Source organism: Gavialis gangeticus, unplaced genomic scaffold (genome assembly GCF_001723915.1).
Source record: "Gavialis gangeticus isolate Ggan-Ray unplaced genomic scaffold, GavGan_comp1, whole genome shotgun sequence".
Lineage (NCBI taxonomy): Eukaryota > Metazoa > Chordata > Crocodylia > Gavialidae > Gavialis > Gavialis gangeticus.
In genome coordinates this window covers 54,369,743-54,391,007 of record NW_017729031.1, presented here as the reverse complement: position 1 = coordinate 54,391,007, position 21,265 = coordinate 54,369,743, and the positions used below count along the sequence as shown (strand labels likewise).

Sequence of the window (21,265 nt, the reverse complement as noted above, 5' to 3'; positions counted from 1 at the left end):
TTTTTTTTTTTTTTTTTTTTAACTACACAATCTTATATTCAATTACCTTAGTTGTATGTAGTAAGAAAATTATACATAGTTATTATATATTCAATTTGGTTTGGCTCAATTTACCATTTTTGTATAAAATTTGCTATCTATTCAGTTATTCAAAATAGAAATGATCTTTAAAAATCTAATCTTGCATTGCTTATGCTTTTATCACCTTCCCATTCAGAGCAGTGAAATTAATGGTCTTCGTTACTTTTGCTCAGTTTCATTTATCCAGGTATAAAATGCTGTCCTCTTTCAGTGTCTAGAACTGCAGAACAGATCTGTCAATAATCATCCTGTTTTCACTGCAGTTAACTTAAATTCTTCTCTTTCTAGTAGGTTTTGTAACTTTTTGTGTTTTTGTTATATGAAACCAAAGTTGGGGCCTAAGCTATGCAACACATCCTTTTAAAAAGGTCTTTAAACATCTAGCTCCCAAAGAAAGAAGTTGGAGTCTTAATTCCTATTGCAAATATTTCTTTTAAATTCCATGTTGCTATAGATTTTAATCTTACTTCTGCATATAACATTGTACTAAGGTAATTCAGCTTCTTTATTTGCCACATTTTTCCTCCAGAACAAGAATATGTTAAATCAATTTATGTGATTTAAGATTTTTCAAATCTTAGAGTGTCTTAAACTGTTCTTAGAAATATCCTAATATCATTTGGTCCTTAGGTAATAAGGCGAGACTGTGTTTTTAAAACTGGAGTTACTTGGTTATAAGTAAGTTACTCAATAAGTGCTAAGCTAACCTACTCAATATACAGTATAATATAGCCTATAACTCATAATTAGGATGGGGGATTTTTTCATTGCCTTTTAGGACTTATATCCCTTAAGTTCAAGGACTGAGGGAAAAACTTTGAAGCATCTGTATTTGAAGACATTTTCTGCTATCAGTTTCAAGAATGTTTCATAGAAAGGGGGGAAAAGTCATATCATTAATACACAGTTAGCAATAAAAAAATAAAGGGCATAATGATTAATGACTTAAGGCACTGTTAACAGAATATAAAACTTTTTACCAATGTGCTGCTTGTTCTAGTTCAGGTCAAATCAGAACTGTTATAAAAAGTAAGAGTTACTGTGTTATATACCCTTTGATAAGAGTTTATTCCCATCCGATTTCTGGACAGGTGACTGTCACACACACACACAGTTACCAAGAGCCTCAGCAGTATGCCATAGACCAAATGGGCATAAAAATGAACTGTACTCATTTCTACAGGTGGTTGAGACATAATGGCAAGACAATATATGTACATTAACTGCTGCTTCCTGTGTTGTATTTGTTCTATGGATGAGCAGAACAATACCACCTCAGAGGCATTAATATTGCACCACAGCAAGCACAACCCCACCTCCAGCTGAACTTTTAAAGGGTCTTAACCAGGTTATCAGGTACTCACTGATTCAACATATACATACAGCAGTTTGAGCAGATTATGAAAAAGATCCCAAGGAAAGATTGTGCAGTTAAGTACTTTGTGCAAGATGTAGTGACCCTGCCTTTTTAATGTGTAACTTGCACAGCTCTAGTAGAGGCATGTAAACTGGTCACAGTCAACTTTGACACCAAGTGTTTTTTCCTCGCCTTAGCAAACATTGCCATACTCTAAAGTCCCTTTTCATTTTAAAGTAAAGTTTTTCAAGGTCTCTTTCTTAATGAATCCAGATAATTTTGTGGAAGTGTTAACATGTCTAGCATACACTTTAAAAACATCCATTCTAAAGAGCAGCACTGGAGGTCTAATACAGAATGGGAAAGTATTTCCCCTTCTTATAGTGGAGTTCTACATTCAAACATGTAGAACAAGAGTGTTTAAACTATTCTGGTCCCAGTTTGCAAACTAGGTGGGTGACGTGGGGCTAGTCTGTGGGCCAAGCCTGGAACATGGAGACATGCCATCTCTTCTGCAGAGCCGCCTACAGGGCCAGAAATTTGGTGGCAGTGCCATCAATTGCTTTGGCTCCTAGAGCTGCAACTGCCATTGTTCCTCCCACCAAATTTCAAGCCCTATGGGATGCCCTGTAAGCCAGAGGACAAGGCTCCCTGGACCAGATCTGGTCTTTGGGCCATATCTTTGACACCTCTGGTGTAGGCAATGCTCAGCTCCTAAACATATGTATTTTGTAAAAGGAAACATCAGCATTGCAATATATGGCAACCAGCTATCCACACATGAAAAGTTTAACCTATTTCAATCACATAGATCATTGAAGGATGTAGCCTTTAATAGCCGGATGGAACTGCAAATAAGTTTTAATAAGAATTAATATAATAGCTTTCTTGTACTGTAGTAACCAAATGATTAAATGTTGTTACAACCCCAAGATCAGGATCTGCCATAATTCGTCTCGGCAGAGGCCCAAAATAATAAATAACCAGAATTGTTTATGCTAATCTAATACTTTGCATTAGGAAGATTAAATATTTGAAGGACCCTAATGTGTTTGAATGTTTGCAAGAAGTTGAAAAATAAATCAAAATGAAAAATGGTCTTCAGAGAAACAAAGTGGTGTAGGGTCTAAAACCCTTTGCAACATGAATAGTGGTAAATATGGAGTAATTATGGTATACTAATACAACATTTTGCTTTTTAACCATTACAAAAGGGTCATAATAAAAAGGCTAATCACTTTAGACACTTGCAATCAATTAAAGGCATCCACTATAATTATACTATGTATTATAATATTTTCCATTCTTCTAGCTGTATTTATTTTTGTCTTCACAAGAAAATCTAGGTAAGAATAATATGTGTTAATGTTCTGATTACTAGAAGGAGCTATATAGAAGTGCAAAGTGCCTTTACAAACAAATGAATTCACTAAGATAAGCAATATTTACATCTTCAGTTTATGAACAAGGTTTGTCTTAGATTAAAGACTAACTGTATGTCTATACTGAAGGCACATAAATGGCTGGAAAGTATTATACAGGTACCTGAACACACTTTAAAGTAGCTATTTCAGTTGACCTAACCACATCAACAAGAAGTTCAATACAGACTCATTTACTCTGCTCCTTGGCAGAGAAAGCCCAAGGTAAACTTGCTGTTTAAAGCTAGCTCATGTATCTCTGCACTATGCTACTTTATATGAGTGCACTCTAGAATAAATGGAGTCAGTGGCAGAGCTGGAAATAGAAGCCCATCTCCTGACTTCTAGTGTGGTGTTTGAATGATTGGGTGTTGTACTGCTCTCCTTATCTTCCTCTTCCAAGCAAAGAAGGGCTTTAAAAATTATATTATTATTTACAATCCATAAGGAGTGTTTAGCTCCTCTGATGAAGGAAGGGTAGAATTAGATTACCTGATATATCATTTCTATAATCCTATGCAGTGAAAAAAAAGGCATATACATAACCTTCACAACAAATCCAGTCTTACCCTGGATATCTACTTGTAATTGCCCTAGTCTTCAGTAAGAAGCAGGTATATTTAAGGATAGATAGACACTGTTCCTAACTTTTTGGTCAACAGTTTAAATGTTGATGAATAGCCTAAATTAGGGGTCAGTAACATTCAGCCCACAGACTCAACCCAGCCCAGGGAACTGGAGGGTTAGCTTGTACCCAACCTGTGCCTGCCCAGGGCCTGGGTAGCAAGGAGCTGTGCCAGGCTGGGTAGCTTCCACCTGTGCCTGTGATGCTGATGCTTTTCCCTGTCTTCCTGGCTTTGGTCCAGTATTGGTCGGGTGGTTTTGGTGTACATCAGCCATGGGAGATTTTGCCTGCTCCTGGGGCCAGGTAGTGGGCAGCTGCGTCCTTCCTCTTGCTTCCTGACTGTAGCACAGGTGCAGCTTCTAGCTGACAGGGAGCTGCATGGAGACTGGGCACTTGCCAACTATACCCAATCCTGATGCTGCCATTTCTCCTCCAGACCCAGCTACAGCTTGGGCAGTTTCCAGCCAGTGGGGGGCTACTCTGGGGCTGGGCGGCTTCCAGTTGTGCTGGTGCTGTAGCCAGGGTAGGAACAGGAGGAGGAGAAGCAGCAGCAGCACAGACATATTTTGCAGATGCCTGTTCTTGACACAGCTTCTCACTGCCCATGTTGCAGCCAGGAAGTGGGGGGCTAGGAGAAGCAGTGGCGGCATGGGCACAGTTCCCATCTGTCTGTCCCTGGCATGGGTACAGGGAAACCCCTCTGTCACTGATGAGGACCAGAGCCAGATTGTTCTGGCCTGCAGTTTACAAAAGTTTGCCTGCCCCTGATCTAAATGGAAAGCTGATCTAAAGCAAGCTAGTTTCATAAATCCGGAAGTAAAATATCTGCTTAACTTATTTTATCTAAATTCATTCTTTTGGGGCAGAAGTTTTTATAGTGTAATTCTGCAAAGTGCTCAGTGACCCGTACTCCCGTGGATTTCAGAGCTAATCAAGGGTACTCCATCATCAGGCCCTTAAAACAGGTGAAACACTATCTTTATAGTCATTACATGCTAACAGCCAAATTCTGTCTTTTGAAATGCAGGTGCAACTCTTATTCTTCACCATTCAGAGTACAGGTCAGCACAGAACTTGGGCTCAATCATATCAAATTTTCTAAGAAACTAACGAACTCTATGTTCATTAAGTAAATTAAGATTTGGGATAAAAGTGATTATTTTTCCTTCATATCCTTTTTTTAAAAACTCAGTCCCTATTCCAAACACTCTAAATCTTTTCAAAGCACAGAACTCAACATTTTTTTAAAATTCCTGTCCTCATTTTTGTAACAAAGTTATATAATAAGGAACAGCCTAACAAACACAAGTCTTACTGGAATTTGAAGACCTTTTCATCTCATATAAGTGTTCAGAAAAGCTGAACAACACTAAGATTTTTTTTAAAATAATTTTATATCCTTATGTAATTAAAAGCTAGATAAGATCAGCTTTTTAAATCAATGTAAGATTACAGTTGTTCTATATACTTTCTTTACATGGTTGACCGCTGCCCTGCCTCATCAAGTTTGAGGTTGCGCTTTCTTGCTGCTGCTTCACTGTTGAACTCCACATCTGCTTTCTCTGCCTTACTGCAGTCTGTCATAGCTGATTCTTCTGTGCCTCCATTGGGCTGCTGAAGTTTAGAATTCTGTTCTGGTGGGCGCTTCCACTGGGGTCTGGTTGCCATCCACAAAACAAGAGCACCAAAGATTAGAATCAAAAGACCAAGAGTGTTGACAAAAATTCCCTCTGGTGGAGATGCTTTGTAATTTTTCCTTTGTGAGGAGAAAAGAAAGAAAAGAAGTGTTTCAGGTACAATACTGACCAAAAAATTGTCCCAAAAGAGATTATTATACATGTTATTAAAATAAAACCAATGAGTTAATTCCAAATTGCATTGTTCTATATGATGTTAGGATATTTTTTCAGTGAATGAATTAATGAACAAGTAGAAAAATGAAATGAGGATACTTACAGAGCAAATAAAAGCTTCTCAGTAAATCCCATGAAGGCAGTTGCAATCACTGTTACAAAGATGAGGAGACCAGAATAAATATGTATTGGCATGAGAGATGCTCGAAGAGAAACTGGAGCAAAGGGCAGCAGAAAGACAGCAAAACCTAAAACAAGCTAGATAAAGAAAACAAAGTCACTCCTAAAGTTATGAAAGAAAATGATACTTTTCAATGAGAAAGCCATATACAAGATTCATTTTTTAAGTTTCTTAGGCCCAAACATACTAGGACTAGAAATATATTTACCTTTGAAGCCCAAATATATTACTTTTTGCCAATTCTTGGGAAAAAGACCATGAAATGGATGAATAATATACCAGTCTAGCATTATTGCCCAAATTGAGTAAAATGGTGAAAAGTAACCCAACCACACAGTACAACAGCACATTCTGAATATTCTGTAGCACGGTTAACACAATCAAGGAGTAAAATAATGATTATTAATTTAACAGCAGCCCCTTTAATTTTGGTTTTCCTCTCTTCCAGTCATAAATTTGTAATTTAATTATAGATCAAAAGGGACTATTAGATCAACTAGTTTAGCCTCCTGTATAAAACAGCCCCTAGAACTCTACCCAGCTAATCTATAGTGAGCCCAATACCTTGTATTCTATTAAATCATACCTTCCAAGGATGCTAGTTTTGATTGAATGCATTAATAGAGAATCCACTTTGCTGGGTGGTTTATTCCAGTGATTAATCATTCCTACTGTTAAATTAGAAATAAGGCAGATATTTTTAAGTTTCTCCCACTTTAACTTCCAGCAGTTGGATCTTGTCATGCCTTTCCTTGCTAGATTAAAGAGCCTGGTATTTTCTCCCTATGAAGGCACTTACATACCATAATCAAGTCACCTCTCCATCCCCTTTTTAATCAACTCAACAGATAGACCTCTTAAGTTTCTCACTGCAAGGTATTTTTCCAGCTCCGAAACAATTTATCTGGCCCTTCTCTACACCCTCTCCAATTATTTAACATTCTTTTAAAAAAGTAGACAAACTGGCTGCAATATTCCTGTATCAGTCTCACCAAAGCTGCACAGAGGCAAACTTGTCTCCTTTCTCTCACTCTCCCGTGTATACGTTCACGGATTACATTAGCCTATAGTATCACATGGGGGAGGCCCTATTAAACTACTTGTTCGCTATGGCCCCTGAGTCCTTTTGAAAGTTTTCTAAGATAATATTCCCCTATTTTACAGGTATGGCATGTACTCCTTGTTCCTATGTGCACAACTCTGCAGCTTCCTCTTAATACACATTTTGTTTGAATGGGCCCAACTTACAGTACCGAAACTGTAAGAACAAGAGCATCTCATAGGTACATTATTGTATCAGCATTCCTTAAGAATTTTGTTAAAAAATACAAGCTTTTCAGACATTCTTTTGAAGATTAATATTAGCAAACAACGTTATGATAAAGTAAACTTTCTTCTTTAGAATTAATGCTTAAAGAAATGCCAAACTGCTGGCAGTGGCTGAATGTCTTGCCTATTAAGAACAATAATACTTTATAATTTGAAAGCCTTTTCCATTTGAGGGTTTCAAATTGCTTTACAAACATTAGGTGACTTAAGGCTTACAATAACCCTTTTAGGAAAGTAATATTATCCCAGTTTTATAGAGGGAAGCAAGTCACTGAGACGTTAAGTACTTACTTAGGTTCACATTGGCAAAACCTGACTCCCAATTCTGTGCTTTAATTAAACAACTATACTCCCCATCCAGTGCCTGCTCTGAAGTTTCAAAAGGAGAAAGTCACATCTCCTGCCTTGTTCTAATGATTCTCTGTGTGACTTTGGGCAGTGGAAGACAATCACATGGTAAAGGGTATGAACTGAAACTCAGAAGATATGGGTTCAGTGTTTGATTGTGTGTGTGACCTCAGGCATGTTATTTAGGGTAACATTTTTAAAAGTACCTATTTTGGATTTTTTAAAAAAGTTACCCTTCTCTTTCTGTCTGCATTCCATCTTTTAAATAATATTTATAATATTATTTGTGGTCATAGAACATGGTAAGAATAAATCTGTATCTTTTTCCTAAATACATAATCAAATATTCTGGCACTGGGGATCAGAAGCATCTTGTGAGAAAGACAAAATCTGAGAATTCTTTGTGTCAATTTTTACATAGATAGGCCTGTGAGATGTGGATATTTTTAACATACTATAGGCTTTCCTAAAAAACCTCAAGATACTTCATATTAATATTAGACTTCAGATAACTCAGAACTAGCAGTTAAGATTCCAACGCAAGGAATGATGTCCCTTAATAAAGTGTCAGCACAGGACCTCTAAAATAACTAGGGTCAAAGGATTAATGCAATTTATTTGAAGAAAAACTCTCAAAAGTGTCTTTCGTGAAGGAACAAGTTAGATTTTTCAAAGGCATAATAATAATCCTAGACCAAAGAGGACTAGTATGAGGTGCCGCTACTTTTAACGTCTTAGTCTGTGGTGTGCTTCTGAATGAACTCTGTATATTTAAAATTAAGATAAGGGATTTTTTTTTCTGTTGTTCTGTTAACTGATGTGCTTTATTTTTCACCAGCGCTTCTATAGCCTTTAGTTATTACAAGAGGCACAATTTTTTTTTGGTGATATCTTTATAGGACTAACTATATAGTTGGGAGGCATGTTAGACAAGCTTTTAGGCACAAAATGTCCTTCTTCAGGACCTGTCTCTCATATTTCCTAGACCATCAGGGTTACAACATCACCCTTTAGTTTCTATGGTTTCTATTTCAGTATGTGTTGCAATTAGGAACACTGATTATTTTCTTTTCTGTTTGCATGAACCAGAGTACTTTGTAAACAAAGACATCATTAGCGTTCTAAAACTAAAGGTGTCTCCTTTCAGGGCTCCAGTGTGAATGTATGTATTTGAAGACCAAAAGGATAATTAGGGGAGGGAATGCAACATTTTCATAGATTTCATAGATATTAGGGCTGGAAGGGACCTCAGAAGATCATCGAGTCCAGCCCCCTGCCCAAAGGGCAGGAAGTCAGCTGGGGTCATAGGATCCCAGCAAGATAAGCATCCAATTTACTCTTGAAGGTGTTTAATGTAGGTGCTTGAACCACTTTCGATGGCAGGCTATTCCAAAACCTTGGGGGCTTGGACAGTAAAGAAATTCTTCCTTACGTCCAGCCTGAAATGGTCTTGCAGCAATTTATAACCGTTCAACCTCAACATCCCTTGGGGTGCTCTGATGAACAAATGTTCCCCCAGGTACTGGTGGTCACCCCAGTTAAACTTATAGGTGGCCATCAGATCACCCCTGAGCTTGCGCTTTTCCAAGCCAAAGAGCCTCATAGATCTCAGCCTGTCATCGTAAGGTCTGTTTTCTTGATCTCTGATCATGAGCGTGGCTCTTGTCTGGACTCTCTCAAGCTTCTCCACATCCTTTTTGAATTGTGGGGCCAAAACTGGACGCAGTACTGCAGCTGCAACCTCACCAAGGCCAAGTACAAGGGAAGAATGATGTCCTGGGATTTGCTTGAGATTCAGAGACCCAGATAAACTGGAGAACTGGACTATCAACAACAAAATGAAATTCAACATAGATAAACAAAGTGCTGCACAGAGGGAAGGAAAAAAAACCAACAAATGTACAAATGCAGAATAGGTTTGTCAGTAACACAGACAAAAAAGGAACTGGGTTTAATGACAGGCCATAAACTCAACATGAGCCAGCAATGTAATGTTAATAAATAATATGTGCTATTTTGAGTTGCATTAATAGATGCATTCTATGCAAGACACATGAAGTGACAGTAACATTCCAGCCAGTGTGGATGGCACAAGCCACACACATTTTAAATCTGGTCTTGATAAGGTATAGAACTACTTTTGATTTAGTTTATAGCTGGGCCTTGTTTCTGTATTTTGATCAAATTTAATGCAACTCCCTAAACCTGTGCAGAGCCCCACTAAAGTAAGTAGGAGTTAACAGAAGTGCAAGCATTCATTTAAATAAAAAAACATGGCTTTGGACCAAGGGTGATTAAAAGAGTGGGGATAAGTTTAACTAATTTTTACATTGTGCAATTTCTAGTTCTGTCTCAATTTCTAAACTGACTCTAAGTCCCTGCAGTTCTAACTTCCTTTTTTAATATCTGGGAATTATGCCATCTTCCTCACGTCCCATTTTTGTGTTTCTCATCTCCTTCTGTTGTTCTTTCCTCCTTGACTTTTTTATTTGGTTTCTCTAGAACAGCAGGGATATAAAGCAGAAATTCTTAAAGATACGGATAGTGTCAGGAGATAAATGGGCTGCCATTTTGCCATTTTAACAGAGTTGTCTTAAATAAGAAAATGGCTAGATCTTTAAAAATGATAAGCTGTAAAATCTAGATAAAGGCAGATGAAGATTGAGATGTTTATTAGACATAAAGGATAATGCTTAAAAAAATTACTGAAAAAGAATATTTCTGCAGATAATTATAGTAATTAAGTGATGGATAGAATGAAAAAGTACTGCCAGAAATATTTACCAAGATTAAAGCAGTTTTTAAAAGAGCTAAAAGGACTGATGAAACAAGTCTTCAGTTATACAAAATTCAGTCAGAAAGGATGAACAACAACAACAAAAATAATCAAGGGGAAAATTAGACCATTTCCTTATATCATTTATTTGATAACTGCCAGTTTGGCTGGAGTAATTCCTAATTAAGTGGCACAAATAACTGTTAAAGAGTACAAGACAGGGAAATTCTATGTTAAAAGCTGCAATAACATATTAAGTAATTTACTTTTGATCCAAAATATTTTATGTCAAAGTTTCAATCAATATCAAATACTGTTCAGCTATTAAAACTAACCATTTAGTTGAAAACAATAAATTAGGAGTTAACGGAGTCATCCTAGTGTTATCTTTCAATGCAGAGGATAAAAGCAAAAGCATAAAAAAGCAGATCACAATCTATAAGAAATCATAATCTATAAATAAGAAACATGATTCTGCTGTAATAAGGGCTACTGATGTGCTTCTTGAATAATATAGGTTAAGTATAGACATTCAAAAAGCCCCTGGCAGAAGTGCTAACTGTCACACTTTACTAGCTAGATGGTGTTGCTCATTTGTTTGTGGTCATACTGACTGCCAAGTCTGGGGTCAGGAAGGAATGGTAGGTCAGACTGGCAGGACTTGGGTAGTTTTTGCCTTCTGTAGTATAGGTAATGGTCCTTTTACTAGGATCTTCTGAGCATACATTTAATTCCCTATTATTGCAGTGGCAAGGCATTAGTGGTATCATCACCTTCTTGACCTTTACCTGTCAGTTTTCATATCAGGGGCCTGCAGTTAATTCTCAAGATACTTTTATATATACATTAAAGTACATTTACTTGTATATTATGAAGTAGAATAGATATACTACATACATCAAAGCAAATGAACAAAATACATTTGGATTTACAACATTAATTTAAATAAAAAAGTTGTCAGTGCATGTTTAGTTGTTAGTTTGCAAAAATCCATATTTCAGAATAAGCCAATCAGCAATTAAAGCAAATTAGTGGATTCTACTGTGCTTAGATTATAAAACACATTCTTTAATTTTTATACTCTGTTTATAAATAAAATTAGATTCTGACCTGGAGAGAATAAAGTATAACAGCAGTCAACCCAATCCAGCTGTGCAGACTATACATGTTGGGAATGTTCTTGGCATTGTGGAAATCAAAAACAGCTACAAGAGACACAATTGCGAGAATCATAGCTATGGTATTTAACCCAGCATGGATGAATTTCATCAGGAGTTTGCTGCATTTCCAGGTCCAGGGCAATCTGTACACAATAATGGCTGAGGAAGAAATAAAAAGCATGGTTTAATAAAATATTTTACTGTTCTAGCTGATGTTAATAATCATGCATGATACACATTATTCCAGAATAAATGACAAGCAACACTGTAAAAGTCAACTAGAAGAAAGTTTTCATTTCATCACATTATATATAATCTTACTACCTCCCAAAACATGATTCAGGCCAAAGTATAAGCTTTGGAGAGAAACACTCTTCTTTTTCCTTCAGAGTGCTGACTGAACATGTTTTAAAAAAAAATAGTAATGTAATGTTCAATACATGTAATGTAATGTTCAGTACAATAGGAAGTAATGTTCCTACTTTGAGCAAGTATGAATATATTACTATGTATATATAAAGCAAAAAAAAACTATACTTCTTGACTAACGTAAGGGTAAAACTTATGCTTGGTAAAAGATACTGCATTTATGCTCTTTCTCCACTATTAGTCTGTAGCCTTAGCATTCTTAAGGACATATTTAATGAAATAAATACTAAAGGAAGTATTTACTAATATTTATATCAGAGTGACTAATAATGAATGACAAATTAATTTTAGTCATGTTTATGCACAAGGGCTTTCACTTGGATGCAATGCTTGCCAAAAATCATAGTATTTCACTAAAAAAATTGACAAAGAAAACTCTGTTCACAAATGGAATGTCCTGGAACACAGGCAAGTTTTAGATCAAGGGACATTTCTACATATGATGGGAAACACAACATGGGAATGAAAAGCCCTTTTAAAATAAACGCTGTATGCACAGTGAGGTATTTCGCAGCTTTTTGTTAAAAAAAAAAGAGTTGTACAAAAAAGTATAGATGAAGATGGCAGCCTTACTTTTGAAACTGCCTGATAGGAGTCAAACCACATTATGTAGCTATGACTCAGAATATCAATCTTACAAATACTATCCAACAAGACAAAATAAATTACATACTTTTTTAACATTTTAATGTAATCATTCCCAAAGTTTTCTGGAAAAATTGTGTGGGTAATTTCTGCCTGGGGCCACAGTTTTGGACCCCAATTTACAAACCCCAGACTGATTAATTAAAAAGGTTCAGAGAGATATAAATATTTACAATTTGGGGAATATTTACATTTAAAATGTAATATGGGTAAGAGAGACAGTATTTTAATCCAATTTCAAAACTTCTTAAAGATAGAGTTGTCAGATACTGTGTTTCACCATGGATTCATCTGTATTAAGCATTTTATTATTAAGAAATTGCCTATGTAGTTTGTTAAGTTGACCAGCTGTGGATGATTAAAGAGTTGTGTTTGTTTCTAAGTACTTCCAGATAGCATGTGGTCCCAATGCCCTGCACTTTTCTTTGGATATTTCTGTGTGGAAATGCTATAAGAGGCAAAAGCTACTGTGGAACTGTGTTACAGACAATCCACTTTGTTATGCTATGCATAACATTTACTTGTTCTTGACAACAAAATTTTCAAAGCAATGTTTTGGTTTTTTGGGGTTTTTTTAGTTGGTATCCTTTAAACCATGAGGCTGTCAAGGTCACTTTGACTTTAAACTGAAATGAACAATAAATCCCATAACAAGGAGATCACTCCCTCTTTTCCTTTACTTTTGTTTAAAGATACACAAAAGATGTAAAAAAGAGGTATAGAAGTAAGATGCACTGTAAGATGCATTCAAACCTAGACCTGCTGTGGCTATGCAAAACAGGGTATATACAGACATTCAGGGACGTCAGGGGAGGTTAGACAACAGTAAAAATGGCCACCGGATTTAGTTTGATCCACCCATGATCATACACTTAGATCCCTAGTTAGGTCAACCTAAATGCGAACTGTACAGAAGTTCTACGAAGGTTAGCTGGGTCCAAAAATGGCCAATCCAGTCTAATGTAACCATACCTCAGAGGTGCGCTAAGTCAGATCAGGTACAGATAGACCGATCTAACCAAACTTCTATATACATTCCAAGCACAGCCCTGGAGCTGGGAAAGCCCAGCTACTGGCCCTAGCCCTGGGGCTGCACTTTCCCTACCCCAACTGGTACCAGGCTATTTTTAGCCCCTCCCTCCACCGCCAGACAGAACATCCCTGTCCCTGCTGGCCAGCTAACCCCGACAGAGCCTGCCAAACCCCATGATCCTGCAAGCTACTCCCAGTGCTAGTTTTACTGGTATTCGCCAGTGCTGGGAGCCAATCGAAGCAAGTCAGGTGGGAGGGAGGGTTAGGTGGGATTGCAGGGGGTGGGTTGTTCATCTGGAGATGAGGAGGGGTTGGGGGGGCTATAATAACCTCTGGTAGTGGGGAGAGAGCCCCCCTGATCCTGCCAAACACCCCCATGAATCCACCAGCCTCCCCCCACAGAACTGCCCACCCTTCTCCCACCCCAATTTATTTCAATCAGGCTCCTTGAACCAGTAGATACTGGTAAAACCACCCCCAGGATCAATTTGCAGGATCAAAGGCAGTTTGGCAGCATTAGAGGAAATTGGGGTGGGGGAAGGGTCCTGAGGGGTTTTGCTGGACTGGAGAGCCTATCTGATCCAGCCATTCCCCTCCCAATCCCCTGCTGCCCCCCCAAATCCCCTAGCTCCCCTGCAGATTCTGCTAGTCCCCTCCACAGATTCTGCTAGCCTTCCCAATCCACCCAAGCCTCCATGCAAACCCCACTAGCCCCTTGATCCCCCAAGCTCTCTCCACAGACATCACCAGCCTCCCTATCCACTTATGCCCCTCATTCTTCCTGCCCCTTTCCCTCCCTTGACTTGCCTTAGCTCAGGCTCCCAGCACCTAATTGCTAAGTTAGATGGGGTGGGGGGCATTTTTAACCCAATCTAACCCCCCCATACTTCTGGCTGTAATGTCTGTATGCAGCCACAGTGGAGTATACATGAGTGAAGTCACTTGGACAGCATGTTATGTTTTTATACATCAGTATGTAATACTGGAAGCATTCCTGCTGACAGCCAATAAAATGGAAAGTATAGCAGGGACTATACCAACTCCTAATATTATCAGGTTCTTGCATTTGAATATATAGTACTAGTCATTTAAAGTCTTGTCTGTAGCTGTAGGCAGATTTGTTAGTTCAGCATCTGGTTTGACAGCTAAGATTGACTAGACCTATAGGACAGGAGACCAATTATGAAAAATCAAAGGCAACTTGTTTCTGGAAGGTCAGTCATGTGTTTAGATCATGAGAAAATAGAATATTAACAACAGTGATACTGCATCAGAAGCAATAATACCTCAACATTTTATTAGAGTTAAAAATGTCAAATTCCAAAAGTTTGCCACTAAAAAAGAAAAGAAAAGGAAAAGAAATGAAAAAGATGTTGCTTTCTTTCAACCTATTTTCCATGTTGATGTTTCAAATGTTATACAAGGTATCCTCATGTCTTAGTAATATGGGATTAATTTAATTTCACCATGTTGTTATACAAGGAATTACTTTCTTTATTAGTCATTTTTATTGCAATGGCAGATCCTTTTAGTGAGACATCAGACCTTCACTGAGCTTAAATTTACTGTACCTAAATGAAAAGATGGTTCCTTTCCTTAAGAGCTGACAATTTAAGTTGTATAGAAAGATTTATTTCACCTTCCCTATTGATTAAATAAAGCTTTTCTATTTCTCTGGATCTGCCAGAGTTCCCTTCATAAATCAGAAAGTTACATTTAAAAATGCTTAGAAATTAAGCTAACAAAAACAGATTAAGGAAGGTGTTACTCACCTTTGGGCATCCCCTTACAACTTTTCAAGTTGAACTACAACGGCAAAATTTCCATTTGGTTGTAGACCGGTTGTGGAATATGTACTTTGCATTCAAAGAGTTTAGTAGCTATTCAAAAGTGCTAAGATTCCTTAGTCTCCCCATCTGTATTATCTTAATTTACTACAATAAACTTTCTATAAATTAAGTAAAACCATTTGGGTTCAGAAATAGTTTATTATTTATGTTTCTTCTCTGGAGGGGCAATTTTGGACTTAATTTAAAAGCCCAACTTTGAGACCTCCTTACGTGTCCTTACTATTATCCATATTGCAATGGCAAATGAGACTATGAATGATGAAACATGGATGTACTCTGTTTTGTGAAATTAAGGAAGCCCAATTGAGATTTTGCCTATAATATTCAGATCATCATAGGCCTGTCATCCCTTTGACTTTCATGAGGTGAAAGGCCCTAAATTATTTTCTGTTATGCTCAGATAGTGGTACTAATACCCAACATTGTGATACCTACAGAATAAGTTGAAAGGTGATAGGACATAAGAAAGAATAAGAATACATTCTTCCTCCAGTCCCATAAAAGGCCTCCAAGCCAGTCCATCCATTCTGAACAGAGAAACTGCAACTGTGACAGTATTTCTAAATAGTCCTTCAGTAAATTCTTTGACACTCTACAGTAGTACATCTCTGTTCCTTCAATCTCTGCTTAAAATCCCCTTTATTATCAAAGCCTTCCTATTTTAGACTAATAAAAAGTGTCCCTGTGCCTTCATGCACAGTGATTCTGTCCCATATGTTTTTTCCCCTATTTTTGTTGAGGAAAGCATTTGTGCAAGTATTTTGCAAAATACCATGCCCCTGTATAGTTCCCTTTATAATTGTTACTTAATACACAAATATTTGGCTAACATACTGTACACAAACTCACTATCTGACTTTCTTAATCCATACTGCTGTTGTCATCTGTTTCCCCCACTTTCTGCAGATCAACAATAACAACCCTTCTCCTTTTCTCTGTGCTGGTTGTGAGTAACCACACGTGCTCATTCTGAGTTTGTGATTGTTAAGATACCCATTCCAGCCTCATACAGTTAATTTTAACAAGAATTGTATGTAATCGGAGATTCCTTTCTAATAGGATATTAGTTACTTTAAGATTGAACTTACTTTTAAATTATATACACAAAAAAGTGCTAGATATCCTATCACAGGACCCAAAGCTCACTGCGTCAATGGGATCTTCTGAGTGATTTCAATGGATTTTGATTCTTACATATTTAAACTTTCATTTAGTTTAATCTCTTCCATTATCTTCTTTTTATTTTTCACCTTTATTTTTCTGTGTTGGCATATGTTGTTATTTTGAGATTCATTTTAACTTGCATGCTTATTAGAATGAGGCCTTTATTGTGCTATGTTAAATAATTAACAAACCTCCCATGATTTTTCATCAGTTATGTCAAGGCCTAGCTAACTATTCTTAAGAATGTCTTAAAGACCATTGCTCTGTTTTGAATCCGATACATGTCTTACACTCCTTATATTCCACTTTTAATAATGCGAGAGATTTACCAGTAAGAATTATTTATATGTGCAGTATTGTTATTCTTGATATACTACTTCTATCGTAAGTGCATGTGCATGAGCTAATTCTATAGGCTATTACTCTACAGAGAAATTAGTTAGCAAAAAGAATTGTGTCAAGTGAGATGTTACGTTTGCCACGTTTGAGTTATGGCAGGATTGAAAAGACCAATAAAATGGGAACATATGCTTTGTCTGGCCAATTATAGACTTAAACTAGTTGAGCAGTGCTGGATTGGTCTTCTGAACTTTTAATATATATTAATTATTAAAATAACAAATAGTCAGCACCTGTTGTTTGACAATATTAACTCTACAAAATACATGTTATCTATACTATATTTTACAGATAATCCTCTTTTACAACTGCTTCCCTCTTTTGAGCTGTGGAGATCTTCTATTTACTTTTAAAATATCCCTTGCATATATATTGCTTGAAATAACACCACCGATTATCAGCAAAACCAAACCATTAGGAGAGAGAGAGAAAAAAAAGAGAAAGATCTAAAGAAAACCTTCCCTACTTTCTATGGAAATGCATCTACTTTCTCTTTGTAAATGAAAGTTATTAGTTTAATGGTGCAGAAGGGTCCAGCTCCTTTTGAAGTTAATAGGACTTTTACAGATTCTTCTGTGAAGGTTTAATTGCCCCTAATATTGCACTTCATGTGATTTTCATTAAAAATACCTTAGAAAACATCACTTAAAAACATAATTGTACTTAAATCACTTACATCAATTTTTCCCCACCAAAAGAATTAATTCTGTGCATTTTTAAAACCATACCAGTCCCTATTATTATTAGATAGCCATCCACCCCATCAGTTTTACTCTAACTGTAATCTAACTGCCTTTACTAGTGCATGAATGTGCATATGTTGAGCAGGTGAGCTTGCTGGGTGAAACTGGAATGCCATTCAACAGTGAACCAAACAAAAGCTTTGGCATTTAAAAATGGCCAAACATGGTATTATGAATTTAAGTACAAAAAATATATTTGTGTACTTAAACACTGCAAGATTCTTGCAAAGAAAAGACTGATTCTTCCTTCAGTCTCTAATATGAATTAAACACTGAACAAAAAGCAAGGTCAATGGTAAAATAACCTGGGTTTCCAGTTGGGTTTTTTTCTTCTACATTATTGTACTATTAAGGCACTGTTAATGGAGAAGCTGGAATCAGCTCGTATTGAACCCAAGAAGAACTTTGCCACTGACTTCAGTGGGAACACACCTTGGAACTATTCTCTTGTTCTTTTTGTCCATTTCTCCCATTCATTTTATCACAATTTTCACCCAGAATGTCAGTAATTTTCTGGTAGGTCAGGGGCCCTTATTTTTTGTACCTTGTTGTCATAACTGAGATGCAATTACAGGGACAGCCATCTTAATCTGAGGATTCTGACTGGTGCCTGCCAATGCTCCTGCTGGGACCAAAGCCGGAGGTTCCCTTCTAAAGGGTCTTGCCCCTCTGCTCAGGGTCAGACCGATCACTACATTTGGGGTCAGGAAGGAATTTTACCCTAGGCAGAATGGGTGGGGGGAAGAGGTTGCTTTCCTGCACAGCAGGGGCTTGGGCCTCTCCCCAGGATCTCTTGAGCCTATATTAACAACCTCCGACAGGGCACTGGCTGCCACGATTCCCCTGCTTTATCTAAGGCAGGTTAGGGTGCTATGTCTTGGGTCGGGCTACGGGTGACTGAGTTTAGATTATGGATTATATAAGACGTTTTGGATAGGGAGGGGGTCGGCAGGTCCCTTCCAGCCCTACTTCTCCACGATGAAGCCTCACCCGTTGCTTCCCCACCACTTTCTCTGTTGCTTAAAACTTTACAGAAGCAGCGAACGCGTCTCCGCTCCCAAACGGCATCAAAACACCGCCGAGCTCAAGGCCGAGTCCTCCTTCGCTGCGTCCACCCGCCGCCAGCATTGAAGGCAGTAACATTGAGCCCAGAAAGCCAAGCCAGTCAGCGAGCCTTGCTCTTCGGACTCGCGCGGAGCAGCGGTCAACGCGGCCTGGGAAGCACTTCGAGGAAGCGCAGGGAAGGCGGCCCGAGTCCGACAGCGACGCAACCGGGACCCGGGGAAGCCCCTCGCCGCCCGAGCTACTCCGCCGCGGGGCCTGGGGAGGCTCCCCTCAGCCCCGGGGGCTCCGGCCAAGGAGGGCGCTCTCAGCCCCCGGGCCTCGGGGGGACCACGGGCGGGGAGCGGAGCAGCAGGGACAGGACCCGCGGAGGCGCCGGCCGGGCAGCCGGTACGCACCGATCCCCTGGATGAAGACGAAGCCGGTGATGATGAGGACCGGGTGCCAGTTGAACTCGGCCTCGGCGCCGTCCCAGCTGAGCCCCTCGCGGTACTGGAAGACCCAGACGAGGGCGAAGAGCACGGAGAGGAAACCAAGCAGCAGCGCCGACGCCAGCAGCGCCAGGAAGAGCCGGTAACCCTCCATGTTCAGCGCCCCATGCTCCGGCCGGCCGGAGGCGGGAGGCACGAGCGCTGCCCGCTTCCGCTGCTCAGGCCCGGGGCCGCCTCCGCCCTGCCCCGCCCCGCCCTGCCGGGCCCCCTCACACACACGAGTCCTGAAGGGCCTTGAGAGGAGGGAGTGATGCCCCGCCCGGCCCCGCCGTGGAGCCTTGCCAGCGCCAGGCAGTCTTCCCCCTCGGGCGGGGCTGGGGCTCTGCGCTCCCCCCGGCCATCGGACTCTGCTCTGGGCTCGGGGAGCCGAGAGGGAGGCGGGAGCGTAGCAGAGGCGCCCCGAGCTCAGAGGCGGGGGGGGGCTGGGCACACGCTACGGGGGAGCGGAGACAAGCGTGTCCGATGGAGACACGACGCGGGGGCAGGCTTGGAAACAATCCCCGCACTCGGGAGCTGCGCCAGCACGGGGAAGTGTGCTCGAAGAAGCCCGCCTGCCGGGCCTGGATTTCGGAGCTCTTGATCCCCTGCCACGTCCATTTGTTTTCGCGTAGGAAGGAGTAGGAGCCGGGCACTTCCAGAAGTCAGGCCACTGTTTACAAAATTAGTAAGCAGATGTTAGCCAGTGTCCGGGCAGAGGCTCCCAGGCAGATTGTTTGAATAAGTATTTAGTAATGTCATAGGGATTTAGGCTCAGCGTAAGGGGTGACAGATCATTTAGTTTATTTTCGAGTGACTCAGTCATTTCAGAGAGACCAGAAGCTGGCTGCAGGGGTGTGCGGTGTGTGAGCTGTATCCAAGTTTGGGTTTGGGTTGTATAGATAAAGCCACATAAGGAGGGGAAGAATCCTGCACTCTGTAAAACCTCTACCCTTAGCACAAAGTTTCCTCATCTCGAGCCTTTGTAAGTCAGGAAAATGCATAGATTTTTACTGTGTTATATGAAAACACAGTAAAACAGTACCCTCATGAAAGTCCAGTTAAAACAGCTGCACCAGTTCTGTGTGTATAGCTTGTTTAATTTGGGAACCTTTTTTCACTGTTAGCTGTGTATCTGCTATGGGACTTCGTTAATGCAGATGTGTGATTTCATCTTGAAGTCAATTTTGGAAGAAGCGGACTTGGCTAAGAAACTTAGGCCAGGTCTACAGTATACTGATATATGATACTAGCAAAGCATTCTTAGTGTGGACACAGGTTATGCCAACAAAACTGAGCTTTTGTTGGTATAGCTTATTCCAGCCTTCATCCCCCTCAGCCTAAGCAAAATAAGCTATACTGGGAAATGTATTAATGGATCTGTAACATGGGCTTTTGGTGGCATAGCTATGTCAGTCAAATCACACCTCATTCTGCCCTTAGCAAATTCAGATATGGCAGCAAAAGTTCATAGTATAATCCCTGATATAAAGATTTGTAAACCCATAAGACCTTGTGATACCAAGCAGTGCATTATCTAGATTTTTTTTTAAATCAGAGACTCTTGAAGTTTATAAATATACACTGGGTCAATCCTTTGTTATCGTTCAATAGTCTACCAAAATGGATTCAAATACACTTAACTTTATTTCCATGAGTACTTCAGCAGAAGCCAATAAAACTGTTTTCATACATGCTTCAACGTATTCAAGACTGAAACTGAAGTTGGTGGCATCATCATCATCATTACAGGCAGTCCTGGGATTTACAACACAATTGGTTCCTGAAAACCTCATCTTAAGTCGAAATGTCATAACTCAGAACTGATTTTCCCATAGGAACAGTGTTATAAATGGGGGATTGGTTCCTGAACCAAGGCCCAATACCCTATTTTCACCAAAAATAACGCAGAATTTTTACTCAATCAATTACAGATGAGTAATATAGCTACATTAATATATTTATATTGTAAATAGCAATCATATTGATTTGGAAGTACTTCTTTGAGGAGACTTTGCTGGAATTTTTGAAGGGCTCTTGGCTGGAGTCTTCTCAGGAGTCTTGGCTGCAAGTTTTTCTGGAGTCTTGTCTGCTTTCTTAAAGAAACTGTCCAAGGAACTTTGGACAGATGTTCTCCAGGGAAATGGGCAACACAGCAGACTTGTTCGCTGGCATGCCATCGCATCGGATCAAGCATTGTAAAGTCAAAACTGACATCATAAAGTCGAAATGGTGTCAATTTATAAATGTCATAAGTGCCATTGGTTGTAACTCAAAACGTCTTAAGTTGAGGACTGACTGTATTTAGGTTACAGATGTTTCAGATATATTAACCCTGATGTC

At 39.2% G+C, this 21,265-nt stretch overlaps 1 protein-coding gene across 1 annotated transcript; it reads right to left on the bottom strand.

The window, feature by feature from the left end:
- Nucleotides 1–21: 21 nt before the first annotated feature.
- On the bottom strand, nucleotides 22–19,117 carry LOC109301555 (cytochrome b reductase 1). The gene is made up of 4 exons (XM_019522792.1): nucleotides 18,854–19,117; nucleotides 11,082–11,290; nucleotides 5,441–5,595; nucleotides 22–5,240 (listed from the first exon to the last, which is right to left on the bottom strand). Exons 1-4 carry the CDS (start codon nucleotides 19,038–19,040, stop codon nucleotides 4,958–4,960), a joined length of 834 nt encoding a protein of 277 aa, XP_019378337.1. The 5' UTR covers nucleotides 19,041–19,117; the 3' UTR covers nucleotides 22–4,957.
- Nucleotides 19,118–21,265: the final 2,148 nt, after the last annotated feature.